The sequence below is a fragment of the Rhinolophus sinicus genome, linkage group LG03 (genome assembly GCF_036562045.2).
Source record: "Rhinolophus sinicus isolate RSC01 linkage group LG03, ASM3656204v1, whole genome shotgun sequence".
NCBI classification, from domain to species: Eukaryota; Metazoa; Chordata; class Mammalia; order Chiroptera; family Rhinolophidae; genus Rhinolophus; species Rhinolophus sinicus.
The window spans coordinates 95,492,103-95,510,620 of NC_133753.1; the positions used below are offsets into that span (position 1 = coordinate 95,492,103).

Sequence of the window (18,518 nt, forward strand, 5' to 3'; positions counted from 1 at the left end):
TTTGTAGCCCATTTCACACTGCAGTTTTAAATTCACTTGTTGGGTTTCGTTAGTGTTGCTTCCTGCACCAGACAGTGAACTCCACAGAGACAGGAACTGAGTCCGCTTTGCTCGTCATTGTCCATCTGGGATTCAACACGTGATAGTGCTGATATTTTCACTAAGGAAACAAATGAAATACATTTTCTACGGTGTATTTGGCTTTTAATTTTGTTTATGGTATTTTTGATTTACAGACTCTTAAAAATATATGCAAATGTATAAATGTTTTATGATGTCTGCCTTTGTTAGAGTTGTGTTAAAAGTCCTTCTCCACGCCAACAATATAGAAACACTGACCTATTTTCTTTTATTGCTTTGATACTTCTATGGTTTGCATTGACATCATTAACCTTCCCTGCAGTTTATTTGGGGCATATAGTATAAATTAAGGAAATAACCTTATTTGCTTCCCAAGTGATTCGCCAGATTTCCAACCATTTTCCATCCTCTTTTTGCAGATTTGAAGTGACACACTGATTGCACACGAAATCCTTTTCCATGTTTGGTATAATAGTGCCTATATATAAATAGTGCCTATCCTACACGGGTAGTATTTGCCACTGTTTTAATTATTATAGCTTGATGCTATGTTTTAAAATCTGAGAGTCTCATTTTCTAAGAAAATAAGTTTTTATAAAAATAAGACTGGCAAGTTATAAGTTTGAATTGAGGGTGACTAGACAGAGAACTGTTCCTCAGAGCAGCAGTGCTCAAACTTTAGAGCAAACTCACCTCTAGAGTTTCTGGGTCAGTAGGTCTGGGTGGGGCCCAAGTGTCTGCATCTCTAACAAGTTCCCTGATGATGCCCACATGGGGATCCAGGGGCCACAGATTGAGAACCTCCACCTTAAAGGCTTGTAGTAAAGACTGTGGTCAGCCTGAGAACGGCCCTTATGCTTTTTCTGGATGGGCTCCCCGGTGGGCCTGTCCTGTGCGCTTGTCATGAGCACCTCCTACCTGTGTCCCTGGCCCTGCTCCAGGCTCTGCATCAAAGCCCAGCCAAGGAACACAGCCCTGCATTCAGGCTGCCAGGCTTCGGCCCCTTTTCAAGGAAGTGGTGAGTCCCTGTGCTGTAAGTTCTCGTGGTTTTCCTCATGTGCGAGGGGAACGGAGCAATGAACTCCCCTTTGGCGTCCTCACTTCTACTTCTTTGGCTATTTAGTGGCTCCTTGGTCCACACAAAGGGAGAGTTAATTACTAACACCTGCTTCTGCTGCTGGACCTACAGCCAACTTGACAGACTTTTTCCACCCATTCTGCACAATGTAGCATATTTAAAGAAACAAACATAGTTTGAAGAGTTTAGCCCTACAATCTATAGCTCTGTGGAGGAGCCTGCCTCTTCTCCCTTCACAAAGGGACAGCTTTCTTTATGGGAAATACAATAATTTATCTGCTATGGATTTACTCTTCTTTGTTATTAAGACAAAAGTACCTGATTATATTTTACGTGAAATATGTAGTCTTCAGAAAACATTTGTTTTCCTTATTTTTTGATACTCACCTTTCCCCCACTCATATATATATTTCCCTAAGTCACCCAAAAGTTAGGTTAAAAATGATTTGCATTTCCTCGAGGAAATTTCTCCTTTTCATGTTCCCCCTTTTGTGGTATCTGAGATGCACCATCAGAATCTCTCCCCCAGTCACAAGCAGACAAGACTGTCTGTCGGAACCACCTTGCATCCACTCCCATATTCAGCACACACTGAGTGGGGTTGTCTATGTGGGAAGCCCTGGGAACGCAGAAGCTGTATCTCCTGTCATCAAGGGCTTGCTCTCTATTGATGAAAGGTTGATACATTCATTAACAATAACAATACAGTTTGATAAAGATTGCGCTGGAGCTAATCAGAGGATGTGTGGGGACAAAGGCCAGGGGCACAGCCCTCGGCTTGGCAGGGAGCCTGGCAACGCACAACTCCCAGAAAAGGGGACCTTTAAATGAATCACTGAGGGAGGGGGATCCGTGTGTGTATTTATGTCTATTATTAACTGTTACTATTGCTGTTATTTCATTTGTATTTACTTTTTGAATTGTCATATATTTAACAATTCAGTTAGTATGAAAAGGGTTATAGAAGTGCTGTGCAATAAAAATACAATGTGATGTCAAATTTTTATAGTAGCCACATTTTCAAAAAGTAAAACAAAAGAAGTGAAATTCCTAATAATTCTACATTTTATTTAACCACATACATAAAATTATCATTTCAACATCTAATCAGCATAAAAACTTATTGCTGAGATACTTTACATTTTTTTGGTACCATGTCTTTGAATTGTTACAAAGTGTATTTTACTTTCTAACTCACAGCAATTTGGAAGAGTCACATTTCAAGTGCTCAGTAGCCACTTGTGACTAAGTGACTATACAGCAATGTCGCCCTGCCATCTCTGCCCTGAAGCTGCAGAGTTCCCCTCCCTAGAAGCAGCCGTTGTCGCTAGCCTCTAGTGTGCTCTTCCACAGACAGTTACCATGTACACAAGCAATTACACACATACATGTGCAAACAGTAGGACACTGACCACACTGTTGGCCGTCCTACATTTTCACTCAATGATAGATCTTAGACATGTTTTCCTATCATTACTTAGGAGGCAAGTGCAATTTTTTCTTTTGTAGTGTCATTTATTTATTTATTTTACTGTGGAGTATTCCTTTGTATGAATGTCACAAGTTACTCATTCAGTCTTTCTCAGTGGGCATGTAGGTCGTTTTCAATATTTGGTGCTTATAAACAATTTGAGCTGAGTTTCCAAAGAGACAAAGAGTAACAGGAGCTAACTCAGTGAGGGTGGAGAAGTGACGTTCTGGAGCAAGGGGCTAGCATGAAGGAAGGCATGAGCACAAGGACACATGGCATTTGGGGACAATTTCCTGTGGCTGAAGATGTCTGGAGAGTGCGGTGTGTGTTAACAGAAAAGAAGGGTGAGACTGGAGGGGCAGGAAGAGACCAGATTGCAAACAGCCTTGAGGTGTCATATGAAGGAGTTTGGACTTCATCCCTAATGGAGAGTCATCAAAAGACTTTTAAAAGCAGGAAAGAATAAATAAATGATTGAATTAATTAATAAATGGGGGAGGGACAAATCGTCCATACTGATGAATTCTGATTAATAGATGCAGAAGACAGGAGGGAAACAGAAAACCACCATTTAGGGCATGCAGTAAACATTGCTGCAGGCAAGATCTACCGATGAATATTCAGATTAGTGGGCGAAACTTTGAGAAACAGGATATTTGCATAGCCTCAAAGTATCTCCCCCCAAATATGTATTAATTATTGTGATGATTGTAACATATGTCCAAATTGTTTTTGATATTCTCCTCCAGGAAGGGGAGCTTAATTGCACTGGAGTTAATGACTCATTTCTAATGAGTAAGGTATGGAACAGAAAAACTAATAACTGCAGGGGACACACCCGGCAGACCCCACCTTAGCCAAATGGTGAAGGTTAACATCACCGGAATGCCACGTTTATGTGGGGAACCCTGACAAATGTGATGAGACGGGCAGTTCACCTCTAGGATTTTCTTCCCCCAAACCCGTAACCCCAGTCTAATCATGAGAAAACATCACATAAATCCAAATTGAGGGACATTCTACAAAATTCCTGACCAGTACTCTTCAAGTGTCAAGGTCATGAAAAACAAAGAAAGGCTGAGCCACTGTCACACACCAGAAGACACTAAGGAGCTGTGTTGACTAAATGCAATGTGGTCTCCTGGATTGGGTGCTGGAACAGAAAAAGGACATTTGGAGAAAAACTGGGGAACTATGAATAAAGTCTTCATTTTAGTTAATACTGTTGTACCAATGGTAACGCCTTAGTTTCCATAGTTACCATAACTACTTAAGATGTGAACATTAGAAGGAAGTGAGTGAAAATATACCATGACACACTGTGCTGTCTGTACAACTACTCTATAACAGAAAATGGCTTCAAAATAGATAGGTAAAAAAAAGAATCACAGGAGTGACATGATTGACTCCCATGGTAGAACAATCCTAGTGGTTGTGGTGGGAGAGACGTGAAAGGGAAAGTCCTGCTACAAAAAGTCAGGAGGGGATGGTGGAGGCCCAGATGGGAGCCCGGGTGGGAGCAGGGGCAGCGGGAATCGGACACCATGGACACATGGGGAGATCTCCAAGGAAACTCACTCAGACTTGGTGATGGTTTGGACAAGGAAGTGAGGGAGTAGGACTCAAGAGAACACCCAGTTTCCAACCTCCAGGAATTAGATGGGTAATGATGTGATTCACAGAGATGGGGGAAACAGGAGGAAGAACAGATTTCAGGAAACATCAGTTCCATTTTAGACCTGTTCAGTTTGGCGTACATTTGAGAGATCCAAGTATCCACTAGGCAATTGGATATAAGGACCCATGGGTCAGGAGGAAGAACTGGCTAGAGACTACTGTGGAGTCATTGGCATTTAAAGGGTGGCTGAGGCCAGCGAAGTGACGAGATGGCCCAAGGAGAATGGCTACAGCAGAGAGAGGGCCGAGAACACAGGCGTTCAGGGGCTAGGCCGAGTAGGTAGCAAGGAGACTAGAGCATGTACAGAGAAGTGGTGACAGTGCAAGATTAAGCGATGAATGCTAGAGGCAAGCTGCCAGGGTCAGAATACCCGCGTTGCCACCTACCCAGTGTGTGACATGGGGCAAGTTAATTAACCTAAGGCTGTCGTCAGGATTACATGAGACACCATGTATAGAAGTCTTAGGATAATACTTGGCTCACAGTGCTCAAGAATGCTGGCTAATTGGAGGCAAAGGAAAACTAGAGAGTTGTCTAGAAGCTAAGTGTGGCTCATAATGAAGAGTGTGTGCTTCACACCCTTTCAGATGGCTGTTATCAAAAAAGTGGGAAATAGGAAGTGTGGGCAAGGAAGTGGAGAAACCGGAACCATTGTGCGCTGATGGTGCTGCCGCTATGGAAGACGGTTGGGTGATTCCTTGAAAAGTTCAGCAGAATTACCGCACAGTCCAGCAGTTCTACTCCTAGGTATGCGAGGTCTGACAATTCAGTTGTTGCAACAATGTTGCTAACCTTTTTGGATATCAGAGGGATTATTCATTATGAATTTATACCAATTGGACAAACATTTAACCAAGTTTACTATTTGGAAGTGCTGAAAAGGCTGAGTGAAAAAGTTAAATGAAAACGACCTGAACTTTTCGCCAACAATTCATGGCTCTTGCATCACGACAATGCACCAGCTCACACAGCACTGTCTGTGAGGGAGTGTTTAGCCAGTAAACAAATAACTGTATTGGAACACTCTCACTATTCACCTGATCTGGCCCCCAATGACTTCTTTCTTTACCCGAAGATAAAGGAAATACTGAAAGGAAGACATTTTGATGACATTCAGGACATCAAGGGTAATACGCCAACAGCTGTGATGGCCATTCCAGAAAAAATGTTCCAAAATTGCCTTGAAGGGTGGCGCTGGCATCGGTGCACAGCTTCCCAAGGGGAGTACTTCCAAGGTGACCATAGTGATATTCAGCAGTGAGGTAGGTAGCACTTTTTCTAGGATGAGTTTGTGAACTTAATTGTCAGACCTGTATACCCAAAAGAACTGAAGGCAGGGCCTCACACAGCTACTTGTACACTCCCATTCACAGCAGCATTATCCACAATAGCTAAAAATGGAGACAGTCCAAGTGTCCATCAAAAGATGAATGGATAAACAAAGTGTAGTGGAATATTATTCAACCTTCAAAAGGAATGAAGTTCTGACACATGCTACCACATGGATGAACCTTGAACACATGCTAAGTGTAGTAAGCCCTGCGTAAAAGGACAAATCCTGTTTAATTCTACTTACACGAGGAAGCTAGAATAGGCAGATTCTAGAGACAGAGTGTTGAATAGAAGTTATCAGGAGTTGTGGGGAAGGAGGGATGGGGAGTTATTATTTAATGAACACAGAGTTTCTGTTTGAGAGGATGAAAAAGTTCTGGAACTAACTAGTGGCGATGCTTACACAACATTGGGAATATACTTAATGCCACTGAATTTTGTACTTAAGAATCATTAAAATGGTAAATTTTATGTTGTGTATATTTCACCACAATGTGAAAAACAATGCTGGTTAATACTGCAGAAAACTCAAATAAGTTAAGCCCTGAAGATGATCCTTTGTATGTATTTCGTGACACTGGGGACATTGGGGACATTTCCAGAGTCCTTATAATGGAGCAGAGGTCAAAAATGAGTTTGCGGTGGGTTGAAAGGTGATTGGGAAGCGTCTAGACCAGCGACTGGCAAACTGTGGCCAAGTCTGGCAAGCTTCCTGTTTCTGTAAATAAAGTTTTATTGGAACACAGCCTGGCCCTTCGTGTGTGTTTTGTCTGGGGCTGTTTTTGTGCTATAGCAGCAGAGTTGAGTAGTTGCCACAGAAACCATATGGTCTACAAATCAAAAATATTTACTATCTTGCCTTGGACTAGACAAGACCCCTAGACTTCCAAGAACTTTGGCTTTCTTAGACAATGCCTGCACTTGTAACGAGGTTGCTGAGTAAATGACAGTGCTGCTTTGGTCATTAGATGCAGCCTAGTGATGATGATGGTGTAAATAAGGAGGAAGAAGAGGAGGCAGGGAGGAGCAGAGAAGAAAGTCCTTTCCTCCTTTCTCTAACTGGAGATATCTTCACTGTACCTTCTGACTCTTACACAGCAGGAGAAAGGGATTGTAAGAACCTCCACCCAACCCCCCAAATAACTCCCCACTACTAAGTTATCATGTGACTGGTGATAATAAACTTTCTGAGATGGCGACAAACTGCAGTGTGGTTTAGAGTTTCCTCATTAATGCAGGAAAATGCCCACAACCTGAGGCTCTTCGAGTGTTTATTAATTTACTCTCTGGGACTGGGTGCCGATATTTATTCAGATCAAAGAGAAAGCCGATGTCTTTGGCGCTTACTGTGTGTCAGGAACTATGCCAAGTTTTATGCGTCGTGACCTAATTGATAATCATTGTACCCATCGGATGGCCTGTCCACACTTCCCAGGTGGGGCGACGGGGGGCGTACTGGGATGTAATACTCACCCACAGACTCACAGAGAGTTCGTAGCAGAACTGGGGCTTGGAGGAGGTCTGCCAGATTCCAGCGCTCCGGCTGTTTCCACTGCACAGTGCAGCCATCCCTTCCTCCAGAATGGTTCTTTGTGCCCAGTCAAGCACAATCTAATATATGGTGGGTTTTCAACCTGCGTTAAACCATGAGCCCTGCTATCTGACAATACGAGCTGGCCACTTAGGGTGTGTCTCAAGTGAACCTTAGGCTTTAGCAACACCTGCTCCCCGACCTGCTCCTGTGCTTCCTGTGCCCCCAAGCTCCAGCCTGCCTCACCTGACTCGACTCAGAGTGTTTTTCTTTAAAACCATCCTGCTTTTCACTGTGTTCTGCCAGGACCGAGCTTCACTTGTTCCCACCTTCCTATCTCTTTCCACATCATCTGCTATAATTCCTCAAGCTCTTGGTTAGGCACAATGACCCAGGGAGGCAGCAAGAGGGGGATGGAGTGGCTTGCCCAGTTCCCATTCATTCACGTCCATATGATCAATGCGTAAATAAATACACAGCACCCTCCCTTGTGACTTTTATCCTTCAAGGCTGCCCTTGATTAAGCGGCCTTTGACTGCCTAGATTTCTGTAGCCATCAAATCAGAACTGAAGAGGAACTCAGAGGTCATCCACTCAACCCTTGATTGTATCAGTGAGAAAACCAACTGATGCCCAGAGAGGGTTGGCAATTTTCCCAGGCACACACAGCTTGTTGGCAGCAGATCCTGGACTAGGAAGGCCCTGGGTCTCCCAACTGCCAGCCTGGAGCTCACTCTGCTGAAGCTCACCGCCTCCCGCCTGCCTCAGTTGATGAAGCAGGGGTCATCCCCCTGCATGTGGAGTGCTTACCTTGGAGGCTTTTCATGAATGAGACCAGATGCAGAACTCCACATTGATCATTTCTGCCCCTCCCCTTTCTGCTTTCTGTTAAAGGCAGCCCCCCAGCTCCCAGCTGGCTCCTGTCCCCTCCCCCAGCCGGGAGAAGTTATTACATGAAGAGATCAGCTTACCAGTTTTCTCCAGAGCAGAGGCTGAGCTCGGAGCTCCGGGTAGTACAGTGAGGGAGAGCAGAGGGAACAGCGCGGTGCCTAGCGGAGCTCCAGGGCTGGAATCCCGAGACACAAGTGCATCTGCTAGCTGTTAGCACTTGGCAGACGGAGTGCTCTGCTAGGGTAGTTCTGACTTTGGGTAATAATGTTTGTCAGCTACCTGATATTAACACTGCTCCACGTTCAAACAGCAGTGTTAGCAAGACCTGGGGGAGAGGTAAGCCAAATAAAATATCTTGTCAGAAGTTGTATTTTTGTCAGCATTATATTTCCTCTTCTATCTATCAAGAGGGATCAGGGAATGGGCTTTTATGGTGTGCAAAGAGTCATACTTTATGTTGCTGTTTTAGGCTTGCCTGGCCATTTCTTAGAGACAGACGTCTTTTCTTCTTGAAGAACCCTGTAATTTGTAAAATCTCATTCGGAGGCTGTCTGTACAGTTGCCACCCTGGGGAGTTGGCATGGCCTTGATGACAGGTGCCTGGAGGTGCACATTTCTCCTTCTGCCACTGCAGGATAAAGAAAATGTGCATGTCAGATTCCAACAGGCACTGTTACCTTCTGGGAACTTTTCTCCAGTGTTGCAGAGAGAATATGCATGCTAGAGGAACTGCTTCTCTTTTCTGCTTTTTTGCATCACATTTTTCTCCTGTTTTGCTTTGATGTGCTTGGAAAACTCTGTGCGTAACGTTCTATCACAGGTTTGAAGAAGGACAGTGACACATATCAGGGCTACGAGTGTGTCCAGATCTATCACAGAAGGAGGCAAGTCTGAGGCCCATGAGAATGGTTTGTTCTTATTGGTTTAGCTTATATGCTAGCTGGATACAGTTCTGAACATCATAGATGCCTGCAGGCACCAGTTTTTGATGAAGGCAAAGAGATTGGAAGGGATGATTATCTGGGCCGGAGAGGGAAGAACTTAAGTTCTGCTGGAGAGGGAAGAACCTGGCCTGCAACAAACTTACCTTATCCACGCCTTGTACTCCTTCTGCTGATGAAAAGTCACAGATGCCTGAGTAATGAAAAGACAGCCTTTTTCCTTAATCCATCTTCCTCTTTGAAAAGCCAAGTGAGGAGTGTATCTCCTAAAAAGGCCACGGGGCCACTTCACAGCTTTGTCTTTTGTTAGCATTGTCAGGATGGACGCAAGCCTAATGTAATTACTTTCCTTTCCATGAGGGGTGGCCGGAGTGTGCTCCCAAAGCCCAGCCCAAGGCCGGCTGTGGTTTCAGCAGGTTTGTTACTCTGTTCAAAATAGACATGTGTCTTGGAGGCATGCAGAAACGGGTCACTTGTTTCGGGCTTTTAGCGTGTTTGTTACTCATGTCCTCTGTTCTGCAGATATTTTGTGGGCCAGTGGGGGGGCCTGAAGTCTTGAATGGGAGCTGGAGGAGCTGAATGGGTTAGTGCTGCTGAAAGCTGAAAGCAAACCATTGCCCTCTAGTTGTAGTTGAAGTTTGCAGCTTCCCTGTTGATTTTTTACTGTGCAGAGTAAATGACAAATGGGCCGGCCTAACTCAGCCTGGAGCACTTAAGCATGTGAGAGGAGACCTCATATGGAAAATATTTCTATCACCGCTGCATGTGCATATGGTCTGGGGAGACCCTCGTCCAGAGCAAATCACGGTGTTGCAGCAGTCCCTCAGTGGCCTGCCAATTACTCTTATTAACAGCGGGGCCGAGGGCAGGCTTCAGTTACCTGCACACAGCTGGCTCCTGGGGAAGGCCGCTCTGGAATGTGTGTGCCTCCAGCCTTGTGTCACATGCAGAGGCGAGAGCGGCTCTGTTTCACTTTACAATCAGCAAAGCAGATGAAAAATGAAAGGGAATTACACAGGCTCACCCCAATCTTGATGCTGTTCAGACGACACTCAGCACTTGGGAGAGAAAAGCAGAACTTCTGTATTTTGAATTAAAGTCTGTATGTGCCTAATAGCCCGAAAACCCAACCAGAGGTGACGAGATGCCTGCTCTTCTGCTCCTTTGTTCTATTCTGCTGTGCTAAATAAAGACCCGCATTTGCCTTTCCCTCTTTTCTTCCTTGTTTCCTTCCTTTTTTCTGTGTTTGTGTGTGTGTACGTGTGCCTGTGTGTTTGTGCGCACGCACGCACGACTGCAAAGCTTTCACTCCATAACCACTGTGCTCCTAGGAAATTGTACAATGAGTGAGTTGGAAATGAAATGATGGAGGAACAGCAGTATGAGCAGCTCCCCCTCCCTCCTTAAAAAGAATGTAGTTTATATGGAGCTTTGAAGAATGTGGCATTTATTTATAAGAGGCTCTTTTTTTATAGCCGTGTTACTTACGAAACTCACCCATAAACATGTGGCATCGTCCCCAAGTCACCAAGGTTTCCTTTTCCTCTGCCAGCCGGTTTTCTTGCAGGTTTTAATTATCTTCCCTTTGGATGTTCATAAAAACACATGAGAAAAAGGAAGAAAGGAGAAGAAAGCGTCACAGGCCTAGTGGTGCTCAGCTGGCCGTGTTCTCAGCGCGCAGCTGGAAGCCACGCAGCCAACTCAGTCCGTTTTCTAGGGTGTGAGGTCCTTCCAGATAAACAGGGGCTGGCAGGTGGTGGAAGAGGGGTTGGAACTCAAAGCCATCCTCACTGGGTGTCCTGTTGCTGGCACCGTTGGCACCAGTGACTGACATGCAAGAGCTCAACTACCTGAGATGGTGTCGGCGCATGGGTTTGAGGACAAACCCAGAGAAAGACTATCCTTTCATTTTCTGGTTGCGGAAACATTAGACTGAGAACATTGAGGTCACTGGAATGCCTTTGCCCCTGTCAGAATTAGGATCACAGCAGCATTCACTTGTACAAATTGCATGCGTCCCCTAAAAGAATGTAAAGAACTAGAAGGTCAGCCAGGACTGTTGGTGCATTTGTCAGTATGGGAAGTGTGCCAGGATCCAGGTGCTTTGTAGGATGCCACAGAATGGGGGAGTAGTCTCTCCTAAACTTGAACTTGACGTCTGGGTACGACCAATGAGATGCTGTTGTTATATGTGGGACGGGGGAGAGAGACGCAACTAGAAACCTGCAAGGTTCTATAGAGCGTGGTGAGCGATTCCTAGAAATGAGTCAAATAGATGTTCAATTATGATGAAGCAATTTGTGAAAACCTATCAAAATTTTAAAAACTATCTTAGCTGCTAATGCATATGGTGTGTTTTTTTGTGACGATGGCAATATTTTGGAATTGGACAAGTGATAGTTGCACACTTTTGTGGCAGTACTAAAGACCGCTGAATAGTACCCTTGAAAAGTGCAAATTTTAGGGCATGTGAATAATATCTCAATTTCTTTAATTAAAAATCAATAAGTCAGAAGCATCTCTTCGACCCTGCTTTTCCATTTCTAATACTCTATCCTGTTGATCCACTCTGAATATGCACAGTGCTCTCTGAAGCATTTCTCCTAATTAGGCGGTTGCAGCTACCTAAATGCCCCCTTGGTGTGGGATGCGAGGCAGGTGTCCAAAGACCAGGAAGTTGCGCTGCGTGTAAGGATATGAGCTGACCCACCAGGGTATGTTGAGTAAGAACAGCAAGTTGCAGAATGTGTGTAAAGTGCTACCCTTGGTGTAAAGTGAGTTAACGTAATTGTCCGTCCTCTCTCTGGGAGGACATACAAGGCAATGGGTGGGAAACAGAGAGACTAGGGGAGGAGGGCAGGTGAGAGACTTATACCTGTGGCACCTTACCTTCTGAAATGTGCGTGGTAGTGAACTCATGATATAATGGGTAACGTCCTCAGCAGTAGCTCATAGCTCCTGCTAAGGGGGAGTGCGCATGAGTTAACAGCTGTAACACTGAGGTACTGCTCAGTGAAGTGATCCTTAAGGGCTAAAATGATGTTCTTTCAGTGACTCATTCACTCCTGTAACGCCTACTCATTACCCCTGCTTTTTCATTTTTACAATGAGGTAATAATAGTAGCTACTTTAAGGGGTGGTTGGAAGAATTCATTGTGATCATATGTGTAGAGCTCTTAGCTTGGTGTGTCAGGCACAAAGTAAACAGCACTTTCTGGCTATTACTACAATTACGATTGCCCGTGCTACCAGGGCTGAAGCAAGGAAGGTGAGAAGATACGGTCTTTGTCTTTGATGAGCTGATGCTTTAAAGGGGGCACAGAGTGCAAACAGTGAATGATTGTGCAATAAAAAGCTCTCTGTCATTGCAAAAGCACAGGTGAAGAAGCAGAGAGATCTGCCTAAGAAAGTGAGGAAAGAGTCCACAAACGATGTCATATTTAACTAAGACTTGGAGGGTTGTGTGTTTGGGGTCTTCAAGACAACCCCCAGGTTTAGTTATTTGCAGTAATTCAATAACCCACCATATAGTTGCACTCACAGCTCTGAGTTATTACAGTGACAGGATGCAGAGCAAAATCAACAGAGGGAAAGGCGCATGGGGCCAAGTGCAGAGGAAACCAGGCACCAGCTTCCAAGGCTCCTCAATCAGTGGAGACACACAGGATGCACTTAATTCCCCAGCAGTGAGTGTGACAACATGTGTAAAATGTTGCCAACCAGGGAAGCTTGTTAGAGACTCAGCACCTAGGGTTTTTATTGGGCACTGGCCACCTAAACACCCTCTGCCTGCCTTGTACCAACATTCCACACTCCCAGAAGGGAAGCAGGTGCTCAGCAGAAACCATGTTGTCTGTACCGTACGGGCACAGTGAGCCACTCTTACCAGTTCTGGGAATGGGGGGAACCCTCCCAAAATCCAAGTTCCCAGAGGCCAGCCAATGGCCAGACTTGTAAGCAGGTCTTTTTAAAGGAGAGAAATCAGGGCTGCTACATTTGTTAACTCTTTTCTGTACAAACGGGTAGGCATTTTGAGTGGAAAAAGAGGGAGGGAGGACCTTCCCGGCAGAGGAAAAACATCTATAGAGCCCCATAAATAAGAAAAAACACAGCACATTCTGGAAACAATGCTTAGTTCAGATCACAGACGCATGCATTGTGAGATGTGGCAGAAGGTTTTGCAGTCACCTGGCTCCCAAGTGTTGGAGTTTTTCTCTGTGCCTTTGAAACTTCCAGAAATTCCATATGTACAGTCTTAGGATTACCTTTTTATGGCATGTCATGTAGGTGACCGCTGTGGGACATTTTCTTGGTCATAGATTTTTGAAATTATTTTGAAGGATTAAATCAAATTAAATAATGAATGTAGAGTTGATTTATAAGCAGCGACAGCCTTTATAAAAAGCTGCCCATCGTTGTTAGTCCCTGGAGTGTTGTTTGTAGCAAATAGGAGTGCAGGATCAGCCTTTAAAGACTGAGCGTGTGCACAGCTCTCGGTGGCTCGCCTGTCTTGGGCTTTCTGACATCTCCAATGCAAAACCAGCTATGTGGGACTGACGTGATAAAGCAAGACCCAGGATGGAGGCTTGGGTCTACCATGTGTAGTCATATGACTTTTGACATTTTAATTGTTTTATTTTTAATTATGAAAGCGATTATTGTACAAAAAAAAATTCAAGCAATAAAGAAATGCAAGGAATAAAAAGTTAAAGGTTCCTCTTTACCCTCACTCCCTCCCCAATCTTTCTTCCCTGCCCAAATGAAACCATTGTTAACAATTGGGCATTTGCCCTTCTAGAAACATTCCTATGCTTTTCTCGGCATAAGGGTGTGCAGGTCTGACAATTAAGTTCACGAACTCATCCTAGAAAAAGTGCTACATACCTCATTGCTGAATATCACTATGGTCACCTTCGAAGTTCTCCCCTTGGGAAGCTGTGCACCGATGCCAGCACCTAGTCCACCCTTCAAAGCAATTTTAGAACTCTTTTTCTGGAATGGCTATCAGAGCTGTCGTCGTATTACCCTTGATGTTCTGAATGTCATCAAAATGTCTTCCTTTCAATATTTCCTTTAATCTTTGTGTAATGAAAGAAGTCATTGGGGGCCAGACCAGGTGAGTAGGGAGGGTGTTCCAATACAGTTATTTGTTTATTGGCTAAAAACTCCCTCACAGACAGTGCCGTGTGAGCTGGTGCATTGTCGTGATGCAAGAGCCATGAATTGTTGGTGAAAAGTTCAGGTCGTCTAACTTTTTCACGCAGCCTTTCAGCACTTCCAAATAGTAAACTTGGTTAACTGTTTGTCCAGTTGGTACAAATTCATAATGAATAATCCCCCTAATATCAAAACAGGTTAGCAACAGTGTTGCAACAAGATCACCAACTTAATTGTCAGACCTCGTATGTGCATGTGTGTGACTCTGAGAGTATGTGTGTATATGCCCACGACTTGAAGCTTTCATAATTCGAAAAATTTAAAAATGTCAGAAGTCACTTGACTACACGTGGTTTTGCTGCTTCTCTTCTGATAGCTGGTGCCTCTTGTTTCCACCTCTTGTCTTACTGCGATTGCTAAGACTTTAGTCTACAGTGTTGAACTGTAGCAATGAAAGTGAACACACTTGTCATTTTCCAGACTGAAGTGAGAACACTTCTAATATTTTATCATTAAGTTTAATGCTTCCCAGATGTTTTAGGTAGACACATTTTATCCAGTGATAACTTCCCTTCTAAATTTGTATCAGGAATGGTTGTTGAATTTTATCAAACGTTGTTTGATTTCATCAAAATGCTCATATGGTTTTCTCCTTTAATCTACTTACATAGTGAATTATATTAATAGATTTCTTCAAGTTGGACTGTCTGCATTCTTGGAACTACCTATCTAGTCTTGGTTCTTGGTTCATTAAATTTGCTATTGGATTGGATTTGTGAATATTTTATTTCGAATTTTGTCTCCTTTTTAATAAGTACTGTTGGCTCATGGCTCTGTGTTATTGTGCTAGCCTAGGGTTTTGCTAGCTTTGTAAAATAAATTCAGAAGTTTCTCATCTTTTAGTTTACTTTGAAATAGTTTAAATAACAGAAGAAATTAAGTCTTTCTGGAAGGTTTGTTGAACTCAGTCATAAAACCAGCCCTTCTCTGGAGGGGTAGTCTTTAAGTAACTTTTCTTTCATTTCTAAAAAATGTGTAATACTTAATATATAGGAGAATATATGTAACATATAAGCATGTTATGAAACAGAATAATCAAATACCTATGACCCCACCACCCGACTAAAGAAACAAAGCATTCCCAATAGTGTACGCTGCGTATTACCCAGGCACATCCCCCTCACTTCTCTCCAAAGAGAACTATCATCCTAAATTTTATGGTTGTCATTGTCTTTCTTTTTATTTTAACACTTTTTTCGCATGTGTTTGTATCTCTAAAGAATGTATGGTTTGATTTTGTTTGGTTTTGAGTTGTATAAACATGGTAGCGATTTTTGTATCCGCTTGGTTTTGTGCTCCACAGGATGGTAGGTGTAGCTGTAGTTCACTCATTTTCACTGCTACGTAGTATTCTTCTAAGCAAACTTCCATCTTGTTTCCTGTTGATAGTTGGGTTCTTTCCAGGTTTGTTTGGGGGGTTATATTATAAACACTGCTGTGAACATTTTGGAACACATCTCTTCACATGTGTGTGCAAAGATTCCTTTAGGGCATATACTTAGGAGTTGAGTTACTGGGTCACAACTCTATGACCCACTGACTCTGTGTTTAACTCTATGAGATCATGTCAAATTGATTCCTAAAGTGGTTGTATCAGTTTTCATGTCCGCTAGCAGTGTGTAAGCGTTCTCAGTGACCTTCTCCTTGTCAATGTTTGGCATTGTCAGACAAGTTAATTTTTGCTGCTATAATAGTTATCAAATTCATTAGTTAGTGTGTGTTAACTGATATTTTCCTGATCACTAACTAGTGCTACACGATAATTTTTATATGTATATGCGTACAAGTGATTCATGTTTTCCTTTTCCATGAAATGTCTGTTCATGTCTATTTCCTGATTTTAAATTTGGCTGTTTGCTTTCTCACTACTGATTTAGAAGCGTTTTTTTTTTTTTTTTAATATATTTTGAATATGAATTTTTGCTTGTTATTCCATGTGACCTTTTCTCCAGTCTGTGGCTTTTATTTAAAAATTGATAGTGTCTTTTAATAAATAGAAGTCCTCAGTTTATTTGAACTTATCAGTTTTATTTCTTTATGTTAACACTGTCTATGTCTTGTTTAAGAAATTATTTATTCCCAGGTTATAGAAATATTCTCCTAGTTTCTTTTCTAAAATTGTTCAAGTCTTGCATTTCACGTTTATGTCTTTAATATACTTAGAATTGATGTTTCTGTACAGTGTGAATAAGGGATCTAAGTTCATTTTTTTCCATGTTGATAATGAACTGTTGCAGGACCACCCATTGAAGCCTGTCCACCTCATTCTTACTCCTTGGGGCCATCTTCACTATTCTTAGACATGTGCTCTTCTTTCTGAAATTTGAAGTGAATGCATCAATTTTCCTTGGAAAATCCTTTAGAAGCTTTTATCAAAATTGTATTGAATCTAACATCACTCTAATATTGAGCCGTTCTATCCATTAACATAGTATAAGCTTTATGTTACTTAGATCTTCTTTGAAGTTTTGCAATAAATTTTTATAATTTTCTGTATTATAAAGTTCTTATACATCTTTAATTTAGATTTATTACTAGTTACCTTGTTATATTTTTATTATTGTAAATTATGTATACATTTTTAAATTAATTTTCGATTATTGCTAATGCTTCGAAATGTAAATGATCTTACATCCAAGCAACTTGCTAAATTCTCTTAATTTAAATCAATTGCCTGTAGGTACTTTGCACATAATCATGTCATCTATGAACAATGGTCATTTTGGATTTTCCTTTTCCAATGTTTGTACCTTGTTTCTTTTTATTCTTATAACTCGTCTAAGATCTCCAGGAAAAAATTGAATACAGGTAGTGTTATTTTGTTCCTAACTTAAAGGAGATATTGCTAACATTTTGCCATTAAAAATGAAGTTTGCTATATTTGATTGTACACTTCATCAGGTTAATAAACCCTCTTCTATTTGTAGTCTGGTAAGAGACATTTTTAAAACATGAATAGGTGTTGAAAGCATTGTCTCCGTCTACTGAAATAATTGATGTATAGTATTTGATATATAGATTGATATGTAGTATTTTTATTATTCAGTTTTAGCTACTTAAAAAGATTTGTCATTATGATATTTTCTCTGACCCATGCATTATTTAATTATATTGTCAATAGTATGACCCAAGTTCATTTCTAACTTGATTGTAGTGGGGCCAGAGAACGTGGTTTTTTGAAATTTGTTAAAATTTGCTTCATGGCCTACTACATGGACAGTCTTTGTAAACATTCCAAGTGTGCTTGAGAAAAATGTTCATTCTTGATAAGTGGGTCCATGGACTTTCTATGTATCTTTAAAATTAAGGTCGTAGACTATGTCGTTCAAGTGTGCGACATCTTTACTGATGTTTGCCTGCTTATCTATCAGTTCCAGAGAAAGAGGCGCGTTGAAATCTCCCAGCAGTTGCTCTGTTGGCCTGTAGGGGCGGATGGGGCGTGACTGACCTCACTGTTCTTCCAGCAGTCCTGTCCTCGATGTTAGTGACCACTCTTGCTCGATGGCCCCTCCTGTTTATTGTACCTGTGGTGACTGAGTTTAGAATTTTTCCATCTCTACAATAGTCTCTTTCGATGGTTTCTTCTGCTATGGTTCTTTGCAAACATAAACTGTCTAATATTAGAAATTCCTCAAATAGTTTTATCTGCTGATTTTATGCTGTCTTGTTTTATAGTTGTTGTTACAACATGTGTGTCTTTTCTGCCATTTGAATGTAATTTTGGAAAGTGTTGACCTTAAACAAATAGACAGCCAGATATTCCTCCAGCAAAATGGGTTTATCCCGGAAGAACAAAGAACTGTAAGTTAGGACCTGCAGTCTAACAGGGAACAGCGTGCAAGTCCAGAGTAACGAAGGGGCGGTCGCTCTTTTACGGGCTTGGGAGGGGCTGTTGCAAAGGAAGAATCCATTGGTGGAAACTGAAAGTTTGAAGATAATGACTTTTAACTGGCTGAGTGATAGCAGGCTCCCATTGGCTAAGCTGCACTGGGCAAGGAGGAATCTTTTCTTCCTCCTGCTGAGGTAGTAATGTGACATCACCTCCTGTGAGAGATGCAAAATACTTATCCTCCTTTGGAGGTCAGTAGTGAGTGTGGAGTGACGCCTGGATGGACAGTTCTCTCTTTTAGCCTCCAGACTCCATTTGAAATGAGGTTTCTGCTCTTTTTTTTTTTTTTTTTTTTGGGGGGGGGGATTTATTTTTTCTTTTTGTTAGTTTTAGGCGTACAAAACAGCGTAGTAGTTAGACATTTACACCCCTTACAAAGTAAGCAAACAAAACAGAAATAGAGGTTTCT

The 18,518-nt window shown here is 42.3% G+C and overlaps 1 protein-coding gene across 2 annotated transcripts in view; it reads left to right on the plus strand.

Moving 5' to 3' along the window:
- Positions 1-18,518, plus strand: part of THSD4 (thrombospondin type 1 domain containing 4) — a 574,709-nt gene that overhangs the window by 359,464 nt on the left and 196,727 nt on the right. Inside the window, exon 1 of one of the 2 annotated variants that reach the window (XM_019736037.2) lies at positions 8,196-8,398. The exons of the other annotated variant lie outside the window; for it this stretch is intronic. Within the exon in view, the coding sequence (XP_019591596.2) occupies positions 8,327-8,398 (72 nt within the window). The 5' untranslated portion in view covers positions 8,196-8,326. Of the gene's footprint in view, positions 1-8,195; positions 8,399-18,518 lie in introns of those variants that run through there. 2 annotated transcript variants of the gene reach the window in all.